General features: G+C 47.1%; 1 protein-coding gene across 1 annotated transcript in view; it reads right to left on the reverse strand.

Annotated features, from left to right (window-relative positions):
• Window positions 1–14,383, reverse strand: part of LOC136957530 (metallophosphoesterase 1-like) — a 42,428-nt gene extending 28,045 nt beyond the window's left edge. The window contains exons 1-5 of the mRNA XM_067251528.1: window positions 14,148–14,383; window positions 13,836–13,944; window positions 1,791–1,894; window positions 1,114–1,194; window positions 900–1,008 (exon numbers count right to left, since the gene is read on the reverse strand). Of these exons, the coding sequence (XP_067107629.1) occupies window positions 900–1,008; window positions 1,114–1,194; window positions 1,791–1,894; window positions 13,836–13,944; window positions 14,148–14,383 (639 nt within the window). The remainder of the gene's footprint in view (window positions 1–899; window positions 1,009–1,113; window positions 1,195–1,790; window positions 1,895–13,835; window positions 13,945–14,147) is intronic.
• Window positions 14,384–18,324: the final 3,941 nt, after the last annotated feature.

The following is an 18,324-nucleotide window of genomic DNA, read 5'->3' on the forward strand; positions in this document are numbered from 1 at the left end:
ACCAGAGATACTGCTTTACGGCAAGCTCTGGTCACTTTTTTTTTGGTATGCTAATGTTGTTACTAATGTTGCTGCTAATGTTTCTAATTCTCTGACATTCTGGTTCCGCTTCGGATGCCATCAAGCGTGATCTGTGGTCGTAATTTGTCCTTCACTAATCAATCAGCATTCATTAGCAGAATGCTAGCGTGTTATGGGCAAAAACGACTCACCCTCTAAGAAATCGAAAGGACATAAGTACTCGTTCATTCAACTTTTGACCTATAATCCATGTTGAACATGCAAAAACTATAATCAAATCTGAGATATCTCAACGATGGGCTCTGGTGGGGGTCTGGTCCGATGTGATCAAATCTTGCATTTAAGGCTCGATTGCTCTACCTATCTTTGGTATCCCGGATGTTACAATCTTAATTTTTTACACTCAAATAACGGCTCAAATTTGATAGGCTCGATTTTTTAGGCTCTAATTTTTTACACTCAAAAAACGGCTTAAATTTGATAGGCTCGATTTTTTAGGCTCATTTTTTACACGACATTTTTTGTCTCTATTTTTTTTATTTTATTTTACATTGAAATATTTGCACATGAGAATTCAGTCTTGTTTAAATTTCAGTATTCCATGCTTTTTAAAATTCAAAACATTATGTCACTGATTTGCTTCCATATTATGTCTCATGCGTGCACGCGAGTCACGCGAAACAAAAATATATTTTGCAGCGCGAAAAAGCATGACGCTGTGTCACGAAAGCTTATTAATGTTAAGATGTCACTGGCGTTTTAGAAGAAATGGAGGGCAAGATTGTTGTAGCTGTCTATGAGCATCCTCTGCTATACAACACAACTTGGAATTTGTTTTATTGTAGTCATTTCTGACATGGTTGACGACGAAACCTGACCTGAGCAGAGCAGTTGAGAGCCTGGGAGATCCTATACAGCTGTGTCTCCACCGCCTGGCAGATAGGACAGTGGTCTCCATGCAGGGCCATGCTGTTCACTAGAATAAAGCTATACAAACACAGATGCAAGACTAACAGAAAAAATAGCCCAACCTTCACTTGGTTGGCTCAGTGTTTACTGTGCGAGAGGAACATGGTTGTAGTGAACACCTACTTGACTGCCTTCCTAGTGATGACTGAGGCAGAGGTGAAGTTGAAAACCTTCTCAAATCGCTCCAGTTTCGACCAACTCATCCTGACAAAAGGGATACAGAGATCAGAATTGCTAAGTGTGTTCTGTAGGTTCCATTTTCTTGCAAGGTGTTAACAGTGTCGCCTCTTAACAGGATCTAGAGGAGTGGTTCCCAACCCTGGTCCTCAGGGCCCCCCTGTCCTGCATGTTTTAGATGTTTCCCTGCTCCAACACACCTGATTCAAATTTATGGTCATAAGCAGGCTTCTGCAAAGCTGGATAGAGACCCATTCATTTGAATCCGGTGTGTCGGAGCAGGGAAACATCTAAAACATGCAGGACAGGGGGTCCCTGAGGACCAGGGTTGGGAATCCCTGATCTAGAGTGAGGGTGTCGGTACATTTGACCTAAATGTAACTGAAGCAACTGCTTTGTTGGGTGCCAACAGTGTATTAAGTGTAACCATGGGAACTCATGATGAAAGTTGATATCATGGTTGTTAGGTGTTATTCGTATAACAGTACCTGTTGGTAGGTGTGAACAGTATTGCTGAGAAACTGTGGTTTTGAGTGGTAAGTGTTGCTAAGTAACCCTGCCATTAGATGATAACATTGTTGTTGATAACAAGTGTTAACTAAGCAAAAGCTTTGTGAACTCACTCATGATGGAAGCCAATATCATGGTTCCCAATGATGCCAATGAGCTCAGTGTTGTTAGGGTGACGAAAGATGTGATTAAAGCGCCTCACGTCCTCCTGCCAGTTCTGAACACACATTACATATGCATTATCTATGACTTACTTTATTACACATTACCTCACCATGCATATGATCAATACTACCCATACACATCATCTTACCCATTACCTAACTACATATCATAATTACAAAATATGAATTGATCATAATTTATTATGATCAATGATAAGAAGTTATTCTACAGAATTAAATAAACACACATACAACAAACACCAAACTAAAATGATTTTTATCCCCACTCTAAGCACAGAGGTTAGCCGTCTTTCTTCTTCTAGTCTGATGAAAGAGTTCCTTGTTGTCATTCTGGGGAACGTGTTCTCTGGGGAACATGTTCTATCAACTGGAGCAAATGTACCAACTGGTTGGTACTTAGAGAGAGGAGAGTGGAGAGGTTGAGGAGGATCATACAAAGGTGCGAGCTAAAACTATGAACACAAACAAACAAACACCATCCACACACACACCATCCACACAAACACAGACCACACACCATCCACACACACACAGACTACACACACACACACACAAACACCATCCACACACTCATACATACAGTTAGGTCCATAAGTATTTGGACATTGACACAATTTTCATCATTTTGGCTCTGTATACCACCACAATGGATTTGAAATGAAACAATCAAGATGTGCTTTAAGTGCAGACTTTCAGCTTTAATTTCAGGGTATTTACATCCAAATCAGGTGAACGGTGTAGGAATTACAACACATTTTATATGTGCCCCCCCCTTTTTAAGGGACCAAAAATAATTGGACAAACTAACATAATCATAAATCTAATTATCACTTTTAATACTTGGTTGCAAATCCTTTGCAGTCAATGACAGCCTGAAGTCTGGAACCCATAGACATCACCAGACGCTGGGTTTCGTCCCTGGTGATGCTCTGTCAGGCCTCTACTGCAACTGTCTTCAGTTCCTGCTTGTTCTTGGGGCATTTTCCCTTCAGTTTTGTCTTTAGCAAGTGAAATGCATGCTCAATTGGATTTAGGTCAGGTGATTGACTTGGCCATTGCAGAACATTCCACTTCTTTGCCTTAAAAAACTCTTTGGTTGCTTTCGCAGTATGCTTCGGGTCATTGTCCATCTGCACTGTGAAGCGCCGTCCTATGAGTTCTGAAGCATTTGGCTGAATCTGAGCAGATAATATTGCCCGAAACACTTCAGAATTCATCCTACTGCTTTTGTCAGCAGTCACATCATCGATAAATACAAGGGAACCAGTTCCATTGGCAGCCATACATGCCCACGCCATAACACTACCTCCACCATGCTTCACTGATGAGGTGGTATGCTTTGGATCATGAGCAGTTCCTTCCCTTCTCCATACTCTTCTCTTCCCATCATTCTGGTACAAGTTGATCTTGGTCTCATCTGTCCATAGGATGTTGTTCCAGAACTGTACAGGCTCTTTTAGATGTTTTTTGGCAAACTCTAATCTGGTCTTCCTGTTTTTGAGACTCACCAATGGTTTACATCTTGTGGTGAACCCTCTGTATTTACTCTGGTGAAGCCTTCTCTTAATTGTTGACTTTGACACAGATACGCCTACCTCCTGGAGAGTGTTCTTGATCTGGCCAACTGTTGTGAAGGGGTTTTTCTTCACCAGGGAAAGAATTATTCTGTCATCCACCACAGTTGTTTTCCGTGGTCTTCCGGGTCTTTTGGTGTTGCTGAGCTCACCAGTGCGTTCTTTCTTTTTAAGAATGTACCAAACAGTTGATTTGGTCACACCTAATGTTTTTGCTATCTCTGATAGGTTTGTTTTGATTTTTCAGCCTAACGATGGCTTATGGACCTAACTGTACATGCTGGCAGCATTACTTCAGTAAATCTGGGGCCTGTACTACGAATCAAGATCAACATGCTCTGGATTACTTTCAGTTACCCAGCTACACAAAGCCTAACAATCGCAATCACGATAAGCTGTACTACGACGGCGGTTACCAACTCTCTAACTCAACCCAGATCTTTCCAATCTAGAGACGTGCGCGTTCACATAAAGGGGTGGTGTTTGCACCGTATGTCCAATCGCAAACATGGACAAAACAAGAGCCGCATATTTCACGCAGGAGGAGCAGACAATAATCTTACAAACTTTGTCTACTCCTCCTGCATGAAATATTGTAATACAAACATATCAGGAATACAGACATATAATACAGACAAAAATCAACAAAGTCGCTGCTGCCAAGCTGGCAGAAAATAGCAGACGCTGTAAATGCGTAAGCTACATGACTTATTGATATCTTATGCCCCAGGCACAAGATGTGACCATAATTACACGTGTGCATTCCATAACGTTAAACTTTTGTTGCTGTATTATTATTACCCTGGCAGTGGCAAACGATCGTGGGAGCAAATAAAAAATAAATATAAAACCATAATTCAAAACGGTAAGTAGCAGTAGGCAATACTTGCACATATTTTAAGGCCTACAAGTACAAGGCTGAATTGCCTGAGTCAGTCCCTTGTGTAAGATATTGGTATAGCTACAAAGGGCCTGTAGAACAATGAAATTGCTTGCAGCCAACAGGAAGAAAAATTAGGCAAAGAAAACTGGGGGGCCCTCCTCCACAGGACTTCACCCCTGCTGAGGAGCTGGCCCTCTCCAGCTATCAGGGTCGCCCCATGATGGAAGGAGTGGAATGGGGCATTTCTTCAGAACCTGATGGCAGCAGCTCGGAAACCCAGGCATATGTATGTTTCAAGTAATCTATGTGACCATGTTCATTAAACAAAACCACATCAATTTGCTGATAACATGCATAACACAACCGATTGACAATAACAGGAACACAATAACTCAGCTCGTTACACAGCCCCCCCTCAACAAAGTGGGACTACACAAAGTGTCTGAGATGGCCCGGCCGACGTCTCTGTCTCTCGCAGTGGATGAGTGGGGGACACCAGCGCCTCTGCCTGGTGGGGGGGGGCCACGCCCCTGTGCAGTGAAAGGTGTGTGTGATGGGAAGGGGAGGGGAGGAGGGGTGTGAACAGGGGGGTCTGTCACTGTCTCTGGAGAAGTATGTGCAGCTTTTACCAGGCTCACGTGTGTGTCTGCGTGTAGTGCCGTCGCCCTTCCGCACAGGCGTTTGGGAAGGGAGGGAGTCTCCTCTGTAGGGGGCCAATCTGTCCCTGTGGAGTGCAACCGGCTTTCTTTTTCCCGGCAGCTGGACTCTGTACACTACTTCACTCAGCCGCTCCACCACCTGACAAGGCCCCACCCAATGACAGTCCAACTTGGGGCACCGCCCCTTCTTCTGTGGGCTGTGCACCCAAACCAGCTCTCCGGCTTGGAAGTGTCTCCCTTTTGACCTTGTGTCATAGTTTCTTTTCTGTCTCATGCTCGCTTTCTCCAGCTGGTCTCGGGCAAAGATGTGGGCGGACTCCATCCGATCCTGGAGTCTTCTGGCGTACTCTCTCCCTGGAGGAACAGCAGGGGTGTCAGGGGGTTTGCCAAAGGCCACCTCCACTGGTGTCCTTAACTCCCTCCCCAACATGAGGAGGGCAGGCGTGCATGAGGTGGACTCCTGAACAGCAGACCTGTAGGCCATGAGGACGAGGGGCAGGTGCGTGTCCCAGTCACGTTGATGCTCCGCGGTGAGGATTGCCAGCTGCTTTGCCAGGGTCCTGTTGAACCTCTCGACGAGGCCGTCACTCTGGGGGTGCAGCGCTGTTGTCCGGGTCTTATGCATGCCCATACGCTCACACATGGTGGCAAAGACCCGTGATTCGAAATTCCTCCCTTGGTCACTGTGGATGGTTTCTGCCGCCCCAAACCTGCTGAACATGCCCTCTACCAGAGCGTCAACCACTGTCTCTGCTTCCTGATTTGGGATTGCGTACGCCTCAGGCCATTTTGTAAAATAGTCCATGGCAACCAAGACGTACCGGTTGCCTGTGTCCGTGTGGGGAAATGGGCCCATGACATCCACAGCAACTCTTTCCATGGGAGCCCCCACCGCCTGTTGCTGTAGTTGTGCGTGGGACTGGTCCGGGGGGCCATTATAGGCCGCACAGAGGTCGCAGCGGCGGCAAAAGTCTTCCACGTCCCGTCTGGCCCGCCCCCAGTAAAATCCCTGACGAGTGTTTTGGCTACTCCAAAGTGCCACGCCCCAGTGGTCCCGTGGGATGTTCTCAGCACAGCGTCTCTCAGTGAACTGGGGACTATCACCTGCCACCTTTCCTCTCCCGTGGCAGGCTCCTTCCAGGCTCTCTGCAGTATCCCATCCCTCACTCTCAGCGCATCAAACACTGCCCACAGTCCTTTTGTTGCATTGGAGCTCCCCGTCACCTCTTCCCAGAGTGGTCTTTGTCCTGCTTCAACCCACTGCCGCACCGGTTGTATGTCCCTGTCCTGCTCCTGTTGTGTCTGCCACTCAGCCACGTCAACCATCCTCGTTTCCCGGCAGACTGGTCCAGCTCCCTCGTGCATGGGGCACGTCGTCTCCTCGATACGGAGCTCTCTCTCCAGTGCTTCTCTCCGCTCACAGTGACGGCACCCACCCAGAGCACAGGGGCGGCGGGACAGGACATCTGCGTTGGTGTGGCTGGCTCCGGCCCTGTGTACCACTGTGAAAACATAGGACTGCAGCATTTCAATCCAGCGTGCAACTTGGCCCTCTGGTTCTCTGAAGGACATCAGCCACTGAAGCGCTGAATGATCCGTCCTGACAGTGAAGGGACGCCCACACAAGTAGTACTTGAAATGCTTTATCGCCGCCACCATGGCAAGGAGCTCTCGCCGCGTGACGCAGTAGCGGCACTCAGCCTTGTTGAAGGTTTTGCTGAAATACGCCACTACTCTCTCTCCTTCTGGCCCCGCCTGAGCTAGCACCGCTCCCATGCCCACGTCGCTGGCGTCTGTGTCCAGAATAAACGGCAACAAGGGGTCAGGGGGGGCGAGGATGGGGGTCTCTGTCAGCGCCTTCTGGAGGGAGTTGAAGGCTTGCTGGCACTGTGATGTCCAGGTGAAGCCCCTCCCCTTCTGCAGCAGGTGGTACAGGGGGGCGGCTGTGCAGGAGAAACCTCGCACAAACTTCCTATAATATGAGGCCAGGCCAAGGAAGCTCTTCAGTTGCCGTTGGTTAGCGGGTATGGGCCAGTCTCTCACGGCATGTACTTTCTCCTCCAGTGTGCTGATACCTTCTCCTCCCAGTCTGTGACCCAAAAACTCCACCTCCTTCCTCATGAAGCAGCACTTTTGTGGGTGTAATTTCAGGCCCGCCGCAGACACTCTCTGCAGCACCAGCCTCAACGACTCCAAGGCTGTTTGAAAGAATCAGAATCAGAATGGGTTTTTATTCGCCATGAAAGTTTGCACAGACAAGGAATTTACTTCGGTAGGAGAGCCTACCTAGGCAGCCAATTTCGGCGCCAACTAGAAAGTTACAGCATAACATGAGGAGAGAGGAGGAGAGAAAAAGGCAACACCCAGACAATGCTCCTAGAGGAGTACAGTGTGGGAACAGACAAAAACCTCAGCACATAAGCACAACAACATTTACAAAAACACGATACTTGCAACGAGTGGGGGGGGGGGGGGGGGGGGGGGGGTAGACAAGCAGCATCTGGACCTGCAGCCATGGTAGGCGCTGGACACAGAACCGCCAGCCACCCTGGGGAAACAAGCAGGCGAAGGCGTTGGATGGGGGTGGGGGGGTGGTGATATCTGTAGTAGGTGAAAGTTAATGTGTGAGTAAGTCTGGGTTGGCGCCCTCGACCTAGGCCACAATCAGTCCGATTCTCCCTATGCAGATTGTGTTGGCCAGGAGACATCCTTGGTCATGACCCGGGAAGAGACCAAACCACAGATGTCGGTGGGGGGGGGGAGGGAGGAGCAAGATAGTCTCGCTTCAGCGCTCTCCAGGGGAGTTGTTTTCCAGCAACGACCTTGGCCAGGGCTTGTGCTGGTTACGGGGCCGAAAGAGGATAAGATTGGGGTAGTTGTTTTGACGAGTAGCCGCAACTCAATTTTCACGTCCACCCTTCAGGAAGGTCTCCAAGTCCTCCATCTTCCTCTGCAGAGCCGCAAACTTATCCCTGTTGTAATCAATGCTGCGTTGTAAGTTCACAGACTGAGCTCCAGCAACTCTGCCCACCGCTTCAATCATATCGGGCAGCCTAACGGGGCTTTTGACGGCTGCAGCCGTTTCCTTGATTTTACGATATACAAAGCCAGCGCCTATTCCAAACAGCAGAAAGCCTGTAATCATGGTTCCGAATATGAAGATGTCTTCAACGTCCTCCACGGAAAGCGCCGCTAGACACACGACACGCCAATTCTCCCACGCGTCCATCGTGTAGCCAGCTGCGAACGTCCCGTCCGGACAGTTGGGTTCCCCCGCACCCGAGCTTCTCTTCGAGAAGATGGTGTCAATAGCATTGAGAGACCAGCTAATTAATTCCATGCTTCTAGTTTCGGAGAGTGATGATGAGAGAGTATCTTGAGACAAGACAAGACACAGACACAGCCAAGCAGGGAAGGTCAGGGAGGGGAGGATAGAAAAATGCGACCGCCTTCGTCAAGAGCAGAAAGATTGTGGAGGAGCTCCCATGGGCCAGGATGTCATCCAAATACACCAGACATCTCTGACGGGGGATGCCAGCCAGCACCTGGTCCATGAGTCTTTCAAAGGTGGCTGGGGCGTTGCACAATCCAAAACTCAGGACGCGGAACTGCCACAACCCCCTGTCCATACAGAAGGCAGTCTTTGGTCTCGCTTCAGGGCTGAGTGGCACCTGCCAGTATCTGCTGCGCAGGTCGAGTGAAGAGAACCAGGAGGAGCCAGACACCAAGTCTAGTGACTCATCGATCCTGGGTAATGGGTATGCGTCCTTTTTGGTCACACTGTTCAGCGGTCTGTAGTCCACGCAGAATCTCATTTTGGAGGTCCTCTTTTTTGAAACCATCACCACTCCCGAGGCCCATGGGCTGTCTGATGGTTCGCTAATGCCATCTCTTTGCATCTCCTCCACCGCTCTTTCTGCAGCCTCACGGTGAGCCATGGGGAGGCGCCGGGGACGCGTCCTGATGGGCTGCGCATCCCTGGTGTCTATTTCGTGTTGCACCAGGTGTGTCAGGCCCACTTCATCGTCTGATAGTGCAAAAATGTCTGTGAAGTTAGATAGCACCTCCCACAGCTCCTGCTGCCATTGCTCCAATTGGTCACAATTCTGTTTCCATATCTCTCTCACCGCTGTCAACCTATCTGTCCCCTCCACCGTAGATGACTGGGCTGGGGGAGATGAACTGGAGTGTGCAGAGATGGGCTGACCGTTGTTGGGGGCAGGGGGCACCAGTGGCAGGGGACTGTGGATTGGGGCGTTGCTCTCTTCTGGGGTTTCCGTGTCATGGCCGTATGTCTCCACGGCTGTCCCGACCAGGGGGTGTGGCTTTGAGGACTGTGTGGGCGGTATCATTATGACAGCGGGGCCCCCGGGGAAGGTCAATGTGTTCTCCCCTTGGTCCAGCAGGCAGCGCGCAGACCTCAAAAAGTCCAGCCCCAGGATACAGGGGTCCTTCACCTGTGCTACCCACACTGTAAAGTCCGTTGTCTGCCCTCCCACATTCAACGTCACCCTCCCCCTACCGAGCATAGGGGCCAGCTCACCAGTCACCGTCCTCAGCTGCACTGTAGTCTGCTCCAACTGTGTCCCCTCCGGAACCACATCTGGCCGCATCAGTGTCGCTGTGGAGCCCGTGTCCACAAGGGCGGTACATGAGTCCCCACATATGGTGACGGGAACGTGGCAAAAGTTCCCAGCATGAGTCCAACCTACCACCATCGTGGATTCTGTGTTCTTGTCTGCTTCAGGGGGGAGTGCTGTTTGGATCCCCCTTCCCTCGATGATGCAGCATGGGACATAATGCCAGGGGTCCGTATCATCCCATCTATATGGGCCCCTGTCCGTTTCCCTGGTCGTTGGAGTGCTTGGGGCACTGTCTGAGGAGATGGCCAGGTTCTCCACATCCCCAGCAGACTAGAGGCCGTTGACAAGGGCGCGTGGCACTTTGTGGCGAATGCATGGACACGGCCCGAATCAGTTCAGTAATTTCAGCCACCCATGCAGGCTTTACTTGGGCTGTGTCAGTGCATGCAGCAGCTCTCACTGTAGGACCACCCTCACCAGGACCACCTTCCATGGCCCCGCCCTCCACAATCTCCCTTTCCAGAGCCAACTCCAAAGCCTCCTGTATGGAACGGGGGTGGGCGAGCTACTAGCGATAGCAGTTCAAATTGGGCGTGAAATGCCTGCCAGTCTGCCTTACCAGAGTACTTTGGTGTTTTACACGGGGCCCGGTAAGCATGGGCACCGCCATTTTGCCACACAGGCTGCGCATTCTCTCTGCTGTAATCTTGAGGTCGGGCCCACATTCCAGTGAGGTAGCTGTCCTCACGTCCTCCGCTCTGTCGGGGGTCAGCGGGGCCCATACCCGCGTCGTTGGCCATGCTCCTTGCCGCCAGCTTCAACCGGGCTTTGGACTCCGCAGCGCGCTCAAACTCCGCCGCCAGACCCTCCGCACGGGCATAACTGTAGCTCATCTCCTCCTCCTTAACTTTCGGCCGGGCTCCTCCCACGTGCGGCATGTCTACTGGCAGTACAACAACGGCTATGCTCGGCGGTTCTGCTAGCCGGCTAGGCTAACCCGAAGAAGAAACCAGTCCGTCACTTTAAACTTCTGACACCAGTGTAATGTTCTCCTCAATGTTGCGTATGAGATTAAGGAGGCAGGGAATGGTTTCTGACTTCCTTGTTTTTATTAAATGCAGAACCGATGAATCTTGATCACTGTTGGCCGTGACCACGCCGTGCTTCTCGCTAGTTCGCTCACACGCCACCAACAGAACCCCGCTCTCAAAACTCCCCCAAAACTTCTCGATTGTCTCTCGTGAGACAACCCCCCCCCCCCAATAGGTCTTAACACAGAACCACATCAATTTGCTGATAACATGCATAACACAACCGATTGACAATAACAGGAACACAATAACTCAGCTTGTTACAGTATGTTTGGTCATCGAGTGACGTTGCGGCAACGTAAGGGCAACGTAACTGTGTTAGCTGGGAAGGTTGGCTTGTACCTGCATCATCGTATTTGAAAGCACGTTATTAGGCTAGCCGCTAGCGTTTGTCCCTGTCTTAATGCGACGTTGTGCGAACCAAAACAACGTTTACAAACGTGAATTGACCTTACTCTGTACTTGAGGCCTTTTGCAGGCATCTGTGGGAGTGGGAGCACTCGATGGTCTCTTCAAAAATCGCCTGATATCCATGGCTAATATATCCATTACGAACAGGTAGGCTGATCCACAACGTGTATGTGTTTACATACTTCGTGGATCCTGATTGGTGCCGCAGCCGCAACGCATTGATTGGAGGGTCACAGACAGAGATTACAGCGCAGATGAAATGATTCAGACTACAGCGTATGTTCAACAATATGAAATATGAAGTTTTTGGTGTTTTAAAATTACACCAAATTTATTTAGGATTATTCCAATGGCAGAATACGAGGCGCAGGGAATTTAGATGTTCGTAAACGCACATAAACGCAATTTAGAGGTGGATAAACGCAATTTCCGCAATTTAGAGGTGAATAAACGCTATTTCACAATTTCGGGAGGTGCGTAAACGGCGTTTACGTGCGTTTAGCCCCCACTACATCCCTGCTCTCTAGTGAATAAATGCAATATGAGTAGGCTAAATGCCTGAAAATATCACGAGAAGGGAAAAACGTAAAAGTTTAGAGAGATTAGGTCAATTTTTACACCGGTCTGCCAAATTTATTCGTTTTGATTCAGCTATGAGGCTGCCTCTTGCAGGGCAAATGAGAAGACATCTATTTCATTCTACACTTCACTCGTATTTTGAGTTGTAAATGAGCAGCAAAAAAAAGATGCTTTTAAATCTATGTAATATTTAGAAATAATAAGTATGCATTTTTATATAAAATATACAGAAATATCAGTTGTAAAAATGTCATTAAAAACAGACCCCTGTGCAACCGACGCAAGCAAGCACACCCTACAATTTCCCCAGAAATTGTACCCTCTCTAGTTTAATATAACCCTAACCCAATTTACTGTCGAAACCACTCACTGATGACAAGAACTTTTCCGAATAAAACCCGGAACTTCCATATATTAGTTGGCAGGTGATTGGATGAACCATCGGTCTATTACTGTCCATTAGCTGCCAGTAGAACGATGATTGGTCCAGAACATAGTTTGAGGCCAAAGCTAGCCATTTTAATCTTTGCTAGCCATTTTAATCTCACGATGCGCGATATCTGCGTGCAAAGTTTTGCTCACGAAGAAAACATAGTTCCTGAGTGCTAATACAACTTAATCTAATTTAACATCTGTTTTAGTCGTATGCCATTTAGACAAATAATACTTCAGAGGACGGCTCAAGGTGGTAAAAGCTTAATAAGAAGGCTCCAGAGGGAGAGGTTGCTGGCAAGGAAAAAACGATTCCCAGTGTGCAACCACTTCTAAAGAACCAACACCACCACAGCATCCTTGGCTACCACTCAGATCAATGAGCCAATCGATTTTGTATTCTAACATATTACTTCAAATAGGTAGAATCTTAGATATTTGTATACTATGTTTTATTTTAAAGGAGCTGTAGAAAGACAAACCAGAGGGGCCAAACTCATACTGACATGTGTTCTATGGTACGAAGTTATTGGAATTTTAAGATTTTACATGGACGTTTGTATAGATTTACCCTTTGTATTTGTTCATGTTATGCCATGGCTTTAATTTAAAATAATGTTACAATTTACAGTTTGAATTGTCATGTTTTTCTTAGTAACATAATCCAAGTTTGTGTTTATTGCATGGAAAAGGGAATGAACAGTTGAAAAGGATATGGTAAAAGCCTGGTAACACCACGGAAACAAACACAGCTTCCTTTTACAGTACAGTTTCAGCTTACTTACTGAGTAGCCATGTGTTACCTGGTATCACTGTGGAACGTAAGGGTAACGTTGACAAAGTAATATTCGGTTACAAAGGATATGGTAAGAGCCTGGTAACACCACGGAAACAAACACAGCTTCCTTTTACAGTACAGTTTCAGCTTACTTACTGAGTAAATAGCCATGTGTTACCTGGTATCACTGTGGAACGTAAGGGTGACGTTGACAAAGTAATATTTGGTTACAAAGGATATGGAGCCTGGTAACACCATGGAAACAAACACAGCTTCCTTTTACAGTTTTAGCTTACTGAGTAAATAGTCCAAACATGCGCAAGAACTTACCCAGTATCCAAGAATATTTACCATGATAGTAGAGGAAAACTCTTCCCGCGGAGGTTGTTACCAGTCAAGTAAATGAGTATGTCCATCATCGGTAAATATATCTGAAAAGGTCTTTTATTGGAAAGTACGATCTTATATTCTAATTAGACGTGGACTGTTACTGACATAAACCCTTAGGTAACTGCAGGGTAATAGTAGAGCTTTTTCTTAGTAATTCTGCTGGAGCTTGGGCATTACCTACTAAGTAGGTAAAGACCTACTTAGTAGCAGTGGTATTTACCCAATAACACATTGTAATTTACCATATGTAAATTTCTCCTGTGGTAACCAACTTACTACCAGCGGTATTTAAATAGTAATATTTATACGTTTCCAGGTAAATACTACGTTTTGTTTTCTGTCTTTACCTAATTATTATTACCAGTGAAAATTACCCAGTAATAACCAGCATGTTAGTATTTAGTTAATGGGTAAATACTTCGAATTATTTCTGTATTTACCACCTTGGTACCAATCGGTAATACCCAATAATACACAAAACATACCCTTTATTTTCTACGCAAATACCTAGTACTTAAGGGACTGTAAAAGGAAGGGTTACCAGTCAATCTAACCTGGAGCCACAGGTGTGTCTGTGTGTGTATGAACAGTACCTCTGGCGTGCTCCACTTGCCCTCATCAAAGATATCTCCCAGAATGAAGACCATCTCTGGATGCAGCACTGATACAGCAGTCTGAAAAGACCGCTCCATCTGCCACTCTCTGCAGAACACATGCACACACACATACACACACAAAGGTTGAGAACACTATGAACATGCTATTCCAGAGGGCATAACCCCAACTGCCAACTACACACAAACACTCACACAAACACAAAAACTAAATGTTAGCTACACCTAAATAAACCTAAACCTATTTTATATTTATTACCCCCCCCCCCCCCCCCCCCCCCCCGCGCTTACCTGCGTATTTTGTCCAGCCAGTGGCCCTTCACTGCACCGAGGAGGTGTGTATCCGAAAGGAACATTGCGAGGAGTGGTTTGTCTTGCCCAGCACCGTTACCGTCCAGCCCTGGCCAGGCGCAGCGCCATATCGCCGGGTAGTAGATTAGATATTCACAGAAGATGATAACGCAGCACAGACACATAACCAGCGCCAGGGTGAAACACCACCGACATCTGCTGCTGAGCGCGGTCATGTTCGACTGGCTTCGAGTCTGAATGTGGGCTAAATCCTGCTCATTTACGAAAAAAATATTTGCCCCAGATAAACGGAACAGCTTAAGAGAAAATAGGCCAGGGTAAAATCCTGTCCTGCCTAAAAACATGGTATCCCGAAGAATTCATCATTCTGGATCACTTAAAGTTACCATACGACTCTCGTGGGTGTCCAGGCGCAGGTTGTCCCTTCAGTCGCTCTCAGCGCTCACCTCATTAAAGGTCCCATTCAGGAGAAAGTCAAGCCGAGGGCGTGAGCGTAGAAGCTCTTTGGGTGGCACAGGACAAGCAACATTCCACACATGACACTAACTGCTGAATCCGAGTCACGTGTTTTTAGTGTTTGTCGCTTTTTTGCGATAAAGCCTGAGTTGTCTCTGTGCTCACCGTTTAGTCAAATTAAGTCCTCTACTTTTTATCTCTGTAGCCAGTCTTATCTGAGTAGATGAACATGTCACAACTGTAGTATAGACTTATGCTTCCTCATGATGAAATAACTTGAGAACTGTTAGATGCCTGGGTCACCATGGTCCATGGAGATACTATTGCCATTACTATCTCTCTCCCTCGTTCTCTCCTCGTTTTACTCTGTCCTTTTGTCTTTTTAGAAAGTCTCTTGTTGAACCTGATAGAGAAGCCTGCGGTTGACACAATCTGTCAGTTCAATAGAGGGTGAGGTTGTAGTTCACTGTCGCAGCACAGCTCCAACGGAGGTAAAAGAGCAGAGATGGACTGAGAAGTGATGAGTAGGACGGGGTGATGAGAGGGAGGCAGGGTGTGGGAGGGTGGATGAGAGGGAGGTAGGGTAAGCGAGAGGGTGGATGAGAGGGAGGTAGGGGAGAGGGGGGTAGGGGAGGGTGGATGAGAGGGAGGGAGGTAGGGTAAGGCAGCGGGTGGATGAGAGGGAGGTAGTGTACAGGGTGGATGAGATGGAGGTAGGGTAAAGGGTGGATGAGAGGGAGGTAGGGGAGAAGGTAGATGGGAGGAAGGTAGGTTAGGGGAGAGGGTGGATGGGAGGGAGATAAGGTAAGGTGGAGACTGGATAAGAGGGAGGTAGGGGAGGGAGAGGGGAGATTAGAGGGAGGTAGCATTTACTGTTTTCAAAAGTAGGTGGGACATAGATTGAAACCTACGCCCCTGGGTTCCTTGTACTCCTACCTGTTTCTCCATCTCCCTGTTGTCAAAGTAACAAAGTGGTGATTTTGAACCTGTGGTGAAATATATGGGTATTTTTAGTTGTCCCCCACAATCTCACTTTCAGCAGTCTCTCTGTATCCCAGTCTCTCCTGCTGTCTGTGTCCCAGTCGTGCGTCCATCACGTGGTAAGTCGTAAGTATGCGCTTAAATGTCCATATGTAAGCTCTTGTTGCCACCAGATCACAGCGCGCGTTGCCGTTGACCATCGCGTTCCAAGGCTGCTACATTATTACTCAATCGTGCAAAACCAAAATAAGGCATGTATAGTTCATTACTTTTATCGATTTTATCAGAAAACTTTTTACATTCTGCATGTTGGGCTACAACCGACTAGTAGCTCTCTGCGTGGTCTGTTTGGATTTAACAAGAGGGCATCTTGCCTCTGACAGTCTGCGTTTCAAGGCTAATACAATTCGAAGCAAACTCGTCAGTCATTAAAAGCAGAACGTCTAGCTGTTTGAAGGCAACGTTGGCGAGACCTCTCAATAGTCGAGTAGGCCTACTGCTCATCACAAATAAGGAAGCAGCGAAAGTCGAAAATATTATGCTGGTCAAATAATCCCTTTAATGCTGTTTGTGAATTGGTTCTGCTGAATGTCTGGTGTAAACGATAGAGTAGCTGTTGGTTGAAGCATGACGAACGGGGGCGGAGTGCATGGAGGTGGCGGTGCAGGTTATGAGGGGCCGTTTAGGAAATAATTCAGACTGTCCTTACATAAACACATATGAAACACATACACTTCCACATATGAAAGGTTCACGCGCATTCATACTACTGAAAACTCGCATCCACATATGTGAAATGCTCGCATCGACACATGAAATGCATTCACTTTCACATGTGAAAGGTTCACACGCATTCATACTACTGAAAATTTGCATCCACATAGGTGAAATGCTGACATCGACACATATGAAACGCATTCACTTTCACATGTGAAAGGTTCATGCACGCATTCATACTACTGAAAACTCACATCCACATATGTGAAAAGACATTCACACACTCATATATGAAACACTCGTTTTATAAGGATGAGTAAGAAACTTTGAGAATTTAAGTGTGCGGGAACATGTTCACTATATCCGGAAGTCATTTCAGTATATCCGGAAGTTTAACAAAGCCCGCATCTTCAAAACCGTTGCTCTTGAGCAGGCTAAAATATGGATTCTCGAACTTTTTTCTTTTACTCCAGCCATTGCTTGGTGTTAGTAGTAATGAGGAAGACCTGATACAGTTATTCACTGATGCACTGCGTTGCATTGTAAAGAATATATTGTGCTTATTAAAGTTATGCATTGTGCTTATTAAAGTTATGAACTTAGAAGTGTGCTCAGGCTTAAACATTGGGTCTCACACTGGGTGTGGGAAGCAGGCTGTTCTTTGTGTCTCTATCTCTTCATTTTCAGAAACAACCTTGAAACTGGGTGGAGACGGCACCCGAGCAGGTGGGACGCGTAGGCAAGAACAACTCCCTGATGCACGAGAGAACAAGCTCAACCCTTTTTTGATACTTGTGTTTTCAATTGCATTGTATATGATATGCTGGGGCAGGGAAAGATAGCCAGTTGGACTTTGTGAACCAGCCCAAACTCTGTTGCAGGTAGGGAAACGTAGACAGCCCCAGAGCTCTGTACTTGTTGATTTCCAACTGCTGCATTAAAGCTGATATTATCGGACCTCTGCGACTCCAGACCACTCTTTCTAGAACACAGATTTGTGTCATTGAATACCATCATTACATATTGGAATAGACACATAGATATATGAATCCTTCAAATGGTGACCCCAACGCTGAAAAGAGGGAGTCCAGAGGGTTCCGGCCCGACCGACAGATCGGGAGAAAGACCCATACACCGGTACGAGGAGGCAGACGTAATCATCAGAGGCGCCTCAACATAAAAAAAAGGTAAGCAGACACCTGTTAATTCAAAGTACTGCTATTCGGAACTGAGAACCAAATTTAGACGATTACTATGTTTCATCGTACCTAGTCAAACGAACAGTGGTGGGAAATCAACCATTTTTAAGTTTTGTCTTCGTCAAGGGGAGTCCTCTCCAAAAGGGTGGAAGTCCCTACACGTTTGTCTTTGTCAAGGGGAGGTTAGAGTCCTCTCCAAAAGGGTGGAAGTCCCTACACGTGTTTTGTCCTTGTCAAGGAGAGGTTAGAGTCCTCTTCAAATGGGTGAGAGTCCCTATACGTGTTTTGTCTTGTCAAGGAGAGGTTAGAGTCCTCTTCAAAAGGGTGAGAGTCCTAACACGTGGCTTGTCTTTGTCAAGGGGAGGTTAGAGTCCTCTCCAAAAGGGTGGAAGTCCCTACACGTTTGTCTTTGTCAAGGGGAGGTTAGAGTCCTCTCCAAAAGGGTGGAAGTCCCTACACGTGTTTTGTCCTTGTCAAGGAGAGGTTAGAGTCCTCTTCAAATGGGTGAGAGTCCCTATAGGCTACGTGTTTTGTCTTGTCAAGGAGAGGTTAGAGTCCTCTTCAAAAGGGTGGAAGTCCCTACACGTGGTTTGTCTTTGTCAAGGAGTGGTTAGAGTCCTCTTCAAAAAGGGTGAGAGTCCCTGTAGGCCTACGTGTTTTGTGTTTAAAAAAGGAGAGGTTAAAATACACTCCAAGGGTTAGAGTCCCTGAACTTGTTTTGTGTTTAAAAAAGGAGCACTCCAAGGGTTAGAGTCCCTGAACTTGTTTTGTGTTTAAAAAAAGGAGAGGTTAAAATACACTCC

The sequence above is a fragment of the Osmerus mordax genome, chromosome 15 (assembly GCF_038355195.1).
Source record: "Osmerus mordax isolate fOsmMor3 chromosome 15, fOsmMor3.pri, whole genome shotgun sequence".
NCBI lineage: Eukaryota > Metazoa > Chordata > Actinopteri > Osmeriformes > Osmeridae > Osmerus > Osmerus mordax.